The 8,175-nt window shown below is 37.9% G+C and overlaps 1 protein-coding gene across 1 annotated transcript; it reads right to left on the bottom strand.

Annotated features, from left to right (window-relative positions):
- Positions 1-1,256: 1,256 nt before the first annotated feature.
- Positions 1,257-4,436, bottom strand: RGS1 (regulator of G-protein signaling 1). The gene is made up of 5 exons (XM_009586788.1): positions 4,333-4,436; positions 3,884-3,967; positions 3,174-3,235; positions 2,442-2,605; positions 1,257-1,707 (listed from the first exon to the last, which is right to left on the bottom strand). The coding sequence occupies exons 1-5, from the start codon at positions 4,434-4,436 to the stop codon at positions 1,522-1,524; spliced, it is 600 nt and encodes a 199-aa protein (XP_009585083.1). The 3' UTR covers positions 1,257-1,521.
- Between the last annotated feature and the right edge of the window lie 3,739 nt (positions 4,437-8,175).

Raw genomic sequence — 8,175 nt, 5'->3', positions numbered from 1 at the left:
AACATTCAGGTTTTGCCATCAGAGGCTTCCTCAGGTATATGTATTTAACAAAAGGAAAATAATACTGTAAGACCAGATTCTTTTGTTTTGCATTTACTGGCCTTGAAAGTAGGAAGATGTGATTTGCAGAGGCTCCCAGCTACAACAGTAGGTGACGGTGGAAATTGGCAGCAACTGCCACTTAGCTATGGTTCCTTCCAGCAGAGTTTTGCTTGTAACGCTGAAGACTTTGTCCTCCCTTGGAGGTCCCAAGATCCCCAAAGGGTGGCAGTATGAACACAGTCTGCTCTCCCCATGAGGTGACGTCTGTGGGTTTACAGCTTCTCCATTTGATACGGAATAATGGAGTGTGCCTGACTAAGCTCATGTTATTTTCGAAAATGGAAAATCTGCAAGGGTGAGATAAAATCCTGTATTGCCACCCGTGTGATAGCTGTGTCTCATGATGGTAACTCATCAAGACCAGGGCATGCTTTCGTTTATTTTCATTATGAACTCTAATGTCACAAGATCTTAAAAACTTCAGATTTGGTAGTGCCCGTGTTCGTAGTTACATAGTTCAAGCATAATTGCAACTTTTCTTCTTTTACTTTATTTATCATCGCTACCCACAGTGGTATAGGCTACTCATAACATTGCATATTTTACAGAGTAAATTTAATGCAACATTTGCAGTGAAATTAAATGGCCTTTGATGCTAGTATTGGTATTGCAAATTAGAGTCTGGATCTTGCCAAGATTGGGTTGAGTAGTACTAATATCACAAGGGAACCATGTGTTTCAATACTTCAGTAATTACAATGGAAAGATCACTTAAAATAAGATGTAAAATGACTATAAATCTTTATTTTTAAGTAGATTTGATTGATGAGTTGCTTATTATTTTGCAATAAATTAAACGGAAAAGATGCTACATACCTGCCTGTTGAATACAAACTTAGTAAAAGTACAGCTTATGTAATTCTTATATAATTTAAAATATATCGATTTTAAGAAATGTCAATTTATAATGTATTTACATAGCACAATAGGATCATGGAGCTGCACTCACGCATATTAACACTTCACAGATTAAAAAAAGCCATTAATCAATCTTGTCTGGGCATTTTCTTGTTATGCACAAAACTGTCAGTCATCCTTATTTTTCTTCTGAACTTGATAATCTTTTCCCAACAGTCAGCTTGCTAGTCTTGCACTTCCTAATAATCAGCAGTTCTTTGGGATCTAAGACTTGGTTCAACATTCACAGTGTAGTTCAAACAATAAATAGTATCCATATCCTGTCTTGACTCCATGGAGTATGGGAGGAGAGGACTTTCTCCCTGTGCTGCTCTCACCCTTGTAACAGTCTTGCCAGCTTTCATCATGTGTTCTCTTGGCTGTGGAGCTGTTTGCATCTCCCTCGTACCCCTCCTCCCAAGGCGGGGGTTGTCCTTGCCGAGATCCAACCACCCTGAAGTATCATATCCCTCTACAGGATATTTGACACAGTCTACTTGGCTTTTTGCTGCCTCAAACACTTCATTTTGAAGTGTTGGTTTGCAGCTGGTTCAAAAGGTTCCGGTAGGCTTTGGATTTCAGAAATCTGGGATATGAATCCCTTTCCATGAGGATATACACGATTTTCTGGGCTTCATCAAAACTTGTGTGAGTTGGGTCTTGAGCCCTTTTGGCTGTTGCTTCCCTCATCTGATAGTCAATATTGATCTGGAAAGTGAAAAACAAATGCCATTGACATCTTAAAAATGTACTCTCTTTCTATATCTATTGCTTTGTTTTGTCAATAAACAAATTTGCAGCTTTAGAACTCAGTGTGATAGTTCAATATCAGAACTGTAAAATAGGAAATTTTAATGCTTATATCGCAGTCATGCACAAAAATTGCTACTCACTATAGAAATGCAGTTTCTTATGGAGTCAGAAATAATACAACTCAACAATGGAGTAAATAGAGGAACAACCTCCAATTAAAACAATAGGAGAAATCTTGATAGAATGAGAGTTTCCAGTTTGAAATACGATCAACATACACAACTTTTACTTCTCCAGAATGTCCACATATTTTAAAAGACAAGAAATAATCCATGGCTCTTCTACTAGCAAAGCTCTCTCTAAGTATCTGACTCCAAACACCAGCAGTAATTCAAACGGGGCTGACTCAGAGAACAGCACTGTGTGCTGAGCCGCTGGTGCCTCTGCTGAGCTTCTGCTAGTGGTGCTCCCAAGTACTGGCCTGTATTGTGTGACTCTACTTGTGAGATCTGGCAATCTCACGGCTGAAGACAGTAATGATGTGAGTACACTCATAAAAACATGCAGCTGTGTTTTCTTCCTATATAACTGAATGAATGTATGAGCATCTCAGTGAAGCTACACTTCAATCTTCTGATTTTTTCAGAATCCTTGTACTGTAACACTAGACAGATTAACTTTGTACGTACCTGTTTAATAGCATCTGACTGAACAAACTCCTTGTAAATCCTCTCTGCTTTGCCATGTAAGTGATCAGACTTGGTTTTCTTGTAATCTTCACAAGCCAACCAGAACTCGATGTTTTCCTCACTGAACTCTGACTTCAGAAACTCCCGGAAGACACCTTGACCACCTAAAGCCAACACAAATACAACGTCATTTATAGCATGATATTTGTGGCCAGGGAGATAAAATAAACACAGGAGTTTTACTGAAATCTCTGTTATAAAATCTTGCCACTGTTCTTCCCTTCTTCAACATACTACAGATGCTCTAATATTAAGGGTGATTGGACCCTTCCTAATTATGATCATTTTTTTTAGAACTAGACCCTGGGTACCAAAATACATCAATAGATTCTAGTCCTCCCTAAATGGATTGTCTTAGGGTACAAGAGGAGGGAAAATTCCAAATTAAACCGATGTGTTATGCAAGGACAGAAGACTGATCAAGAAGCACTGAATCAAGCCATTTGGGGTTTATTTGCTATACTGGGAGTAGGAAATGGAAGGGAAAAAACCAAACTTGGAAGCAAAGCTAGATACAGTAGCCATGTTACACTGAAGCTGTAAATAACTGAAATACAACTGGCCATTCTCTGGCAGTGTTTGCACAATGCTACACCTTTGCCTATTTGGCGAGATTAGATAAAATTTTGTCCTCAGAATAAGAACAAAGTTATACTGAAGTAATAGACTTACTTTGGCTGGCTAAGAGCTTTTCCAAAGACTGGGACCACTGTATTACTTCCTCTGCAGAAAGCCTAAGATGACAAGAAAAAGAAAAGACTTTAGGCACGAAACAACGTGGTTTTATTTGCATGTTTAAAGGAGACAAATTTTATAGTTTAGTATTCTATTCTAGAAATATGTACCAGGTGTTTATTAAATTTATGGCTTTCTCATAATCTGAGACCCTGGAGGCAAGCCCGCATTGATAAAAATAATCAGAGAGAGATGGAAAAACAAGGAACTCTGATGTTATCCTGAATTCTGTTCCCAGACAGATGAACTTTTACTCTATGACCAAATAATTTTGTATCTGTACTTCTGTTTCCATATTCCTGAAATAAGAATGGTAATACCCCTGCTCTTCACTTAAGTATGAAGCATAATTTCTTGTAAATCTTTAGAGAATGTATACAATGTCCCTCTGAAGAAAATAGATTTAACTGAGGTGTCTTCTCCCTCACCGTTTGATGCAAACATACAGACATCACTAGGAAAAAAACTCTTAACTCCATGAATAGTTTCTACTTCCTAATGTTCACCTCTTTTGTATTTTCGAAATTCTAGGTGTTATTATAATATTTGTTGTTCTAGAAGTAGTTTAGAAATTAATGAAATAGTTTACTATATAGTAATCTAGCTATAGTTATATTTTGTTATAACTAGTGTATCTCAGTACTTACATGACATTTCTGGAGTTAGAAGTCTTGATCCCAGATTCAATATGTGGTACCATGCACTTCAAATAATTTTTGAGATCTGCACCTCTGAAACCAATGAACAGAAATTTTTGTAATCCATTAAGATTGCAGTTGTATTTCAATTCTGCTTAATCTCTTAACTTTTAAACAGCTCCATCCTACGACTGAAGTCTGGGAAGTTACATATCCAAGCAACTTTTTTCAAAAGACTGAGGTTCCCAGTGTATCCAAAAATCTAGTCCTGATTACGTAAGGGAATCAATTCATTGGTATGCATCAGCTCAAGCCATTTTTAATGATGCTATAGTCCTAGGTTTTGAGCAGGCTTTGCAGTCATTTAGCCCAAAATGTGCTAATTCTTAATCTCCAAGATTCTAGTGTTATTTTCACTTCTAATACATTAGAGTTTATACTAAGATGTATATACTTACAAAGCCTTTTGCTTCTTTTTATGGATTTTGCCTTCTGCAAGCTTGCAGTCATCTTTTCCATTTAATTCAGTCATGTTGTTGTGGGGAAAAAAAAATCCTGGCATTTTACTTAACTTTAATGCAAAGAGACTTCTGCAACGATAATCCTCCAAGCACCAAATGTCAGTTCACTGACTCTGCTACCGCCTTTTATTGACGCAGAGCAGCCCTGCTCGTTGGTGTGAACAGATCTGTTTATCATGTATCCTCACCACAAACTGTGGAAGTTCCCTTTTTTCAGTGCACGGTGACGTGAGTCTTTTGAGAAAGAAAACAGACAGTGGTGTCCATGGTTGAGGTTAAACCGGATGAGACTGAATTACTTTGGGTTTGTTTTGTGTGTCTGTGTATGTCTGTGTTACAAAAAAAAAAAAAAATCCCCTCTAGCACTTTGAATTCTTGTCCCTTTCTGATTGGTACTTTCAAATCAGACGTACTTCTTGGTTTTATCAAATAGGCTGCAAATACTGCAGTTTTATCTTGACAGAATTCACTTGTGTTCTGAAATTTCATACTTTACAATTGATTTGATGGGCTCAATGGAATATTAGAAAAAAGGACTTTAAGATATGCCAGGTTTAAGATATTAAGGTTCCATATGCAACAAGCTATTTGCAAGTCACCAGTTGCTCTTCAAACTAGAATACTGTGTTAGATAGAGGAATCGATTTGTTTAGGCACATGTGCTGTGAAAAGGTTTAAAAGCTATTTTCATGGGAAAGGGTTTTGAAGCAGCAAAAACTTATTTAATTTGGCTTAATTTTTCCAAGTCAGATTATTTGAAAGCATGTTGCCGTATTTCAAGAATGCCTCCATAATTTTAAGTGATTCAGCATGTGTAAAGACTGATTTAAGTTAAAGAGTTGTTTGTAAAGACAATGTGAACATTACAATGTGTTTGAGGGAGGTTTGCATTCTTTGTATATACTTGAGTTCCACTGCAAGAAGAAACCATGGATACAAAGCAAGATGAAGAATTAATTGTTACCCTCTATTTATCCATCTGGGTTGATGATTTTAGCAGTTTAAGTACTTAATCTGGTCCCTGGGCATCCCAATTTCTGCTTGTTTGTTGTTTTTGGTTTTGTTTGTTTGGGTTTTTTTCCCCTGGGAAGTTTCAAAGATTTTGTTTTATTGAATAATGCATACAACTTTGATTACTTATAAATAGCTCATGAATGATTCGTACAGGGCTGCATATGATTATGGTAACTGAAACTTGCTTACATATCTACAGTTTCATAGTGGACTGTGATCCAAAGGACTCAGGGAGACTGAGAGCTGCCTGCAGACAGATGTGCATGCAAGGACAGGCAGTCTGTATCAGGGTGGTTTTAACCACAGGAGGCTACTGATCCCCTGAATGTTATGCAGACACACTCATGTCACTGTCAGGTTGTACTACAGGAAACTTTATCTCCATGCTATCAGGTAAACACTGACCTTTGTAAGGTAGAGCTAGTTACTAACTGCTCTCAACCCACCCTGAACAAGGCTAAAAAGGAAGGAAGAGATGTTATCAGTATCATATTTGTTTTCATACTTAGCACGCTGTTTTTTGACATTCAGCCCCCTCAGTGTCTCATTGTATTTCTTCAGTTAGTAGCTATCCTCAGTGACTTACTGGACGGGTTATAGAGATGCTGCATCCAAACTCTTCTCAGAAGGGTGCAATAAAAGGGTAAAAGGCAACGGACGTAAGTTATCTCAAGGGAAAATCCCTATTCCCTACCACATCTCTGTGCTTTGTAGCCTCAGGCTAAAAGTAGGGCAATGCCTTGAACTTACAGTTACAAGCAGGTATAAGTAAGCCACCAGTTAGGTTCTGTGAATCTAAGAGGGACTAGATAGCTTTGCTCCCCTGAAGAACAGGAAGGTTTGTTTGTCTGTGCCTATTATCAATGCAGGATTGTTGACAGTTAGTTCACCAGACAAGGAATGTCTGTTTCCCATTTACAATGAAGTTACTATCTTTACCTTTGGGATTTGTTAAGCATATCATTGCACCTTACAGGTGTTGCTTCAGACCTTCCTCTAGAAAGGGATTATCACATGCTACTGCATGGACTTTGTACTTTACCTTCTTGCAATAAATATTCTCCTGAGTAAGTAAGAAATACTACTCTTGTCACATCCAGGTAATGCTGCTGTCACACAATATTTGAATTGTTTTCTAGGTACTTCATTTGGTAGAGGAGATCAGTTATGTTAGTATTAGACAACAGTGTAGTTCGGAAGGTGAAATAGATTTATTTCATCGTGAGTTTTGGCCTTGCTTTCTTAAAGGATTCTGAAAGGAGGCCTCTGCAGAGGCCACAAGCTTGTTTTCTGGCACATTGCATGAATTACGTTGGCTTTTATCTGACAAACTTCCATGAGTCTGAAGTCTATTTCAGCCTCATCTCTGTACAGCCTATTCTACTTTGGATGTTCTTGTTGGGAGATCAATAGAAGATAATGTTACTTTTCTTGATAATGTTCCACTGAATGCACTCGAGGATATTTTGATGGTAACAGACACCAACAGAAATAAATGCAGGAGATTTTTTTTTGGCTGCACTTTGTACAGGTTGGAGGAAGTTTGGAATAGGTGGGAGGTAAAGTACATTCAAGAAAAATGTCTATTTGTGGAAAGATTGTATGTAGCCCCTTGGAAGATATTATACCACTGGGCTCTGGGATAGGTGGTAGCCTTTGCTTTTAGGAACCTGGTGCTACTGGACTTTAAGGCAGTCAAAAGGGAAGGAGGAATAGGTGGGCTACTGTACTGTAAAGGAGGAAAAAGTTGTGGTTACCAAGCAGACCACCTGGCATTAGCTGACATTCTTACATTCTGTTGTTCTCATATTCTGAATTTATAATGCTTTTAATATACTAATTTTATGTCCTGACCCTCTAAGCTGTCATCTGAGAGTCCCCTCCATTCTGCCAAATCAGCAAGCCCCAGTCTCTGGACTACTACTACTGCTTTTTATCCCTCTGCAAAGAAAATCAATGCTGCCTCTCTGATTCACTCTAAGCCAGGTGTATTTGTCAACTTGTGTAAAGATTCATGTAAGATTGGCAAAAGTAGAAATAAGACTGGGAGTTATGAGTATCTGATTTGGAGAAGGGATGAACAATGTGTATCTAGGAAGAAGCGTGGCATCTAAACTTCTAGCTTAGGGTCATAGGAGCTGTAAAGACAATGTAAACCAACAATATTCTCACATTATCCTGTAAGCCTTGCTCAAACTCTGCAAAACCAAAGCCTACTGCATTCAGTAGCAGATATCTCAACATGAGAGTTTGATTATTATTCCCATTTTTTTTTTTTTTTTTTTTTTTTCCACTGTGGACGATTACTTTCTTCTTCTGAGTAACTCTGATCTTCAAGGCATCCTTTTTTCTCTTGATGGAATATTTCACTGACTCTGATTCACTCTTTCTATGCAAGCCTACTCATCTTTAAGACTTTATTTGTTGAGCCCGATGCGAGTTACCTGATTTCAAGAATGCGAAAAGTGTCTACAAGACTTAGGTGTGTGTACAATTAAAGTGAGAGGGGGAAAAAAAAGAAACTGTAAGATTAATAGGGCTGACAAGAATTTTTCTGTTACTTGAGTTATGATCTCCTTCTGTAGACCACAGGAAACCAGGAAAACATCTGCATGGAATTTCCTAAATTAAAAATATTTTGCTAACTATGAATATGGTTATTGTAGAGGATCCTGCTTTGAGCAGGAGTTGGACTAGACCCCACAGATTGACTACATGTTCATCCCCTCCAGCTTGCATGATTCTACTGTTCTGAATACCCTGACT

Source organism: Fulmarus glacialis, unplaced genomic scaffold, assembly GCF_000690835.1.
Source record: "Fulmarus glacialis isolate BGI_N327 unplaced genomic scaffold, ASM69083v1 scaffold42001, whole genome shotgun sequence".
Taxonomy (NCBI): Eukaryota; Metazoa; Chordata; class Aves; order Procellariiformes; family Procellariidae; genus Fulmarus; species Fulmarus glacialis.
Note: the sequence above shows the minus strand (reverse complement) of the source record. Positions and strands in the feature narration are given on the sequence as shown.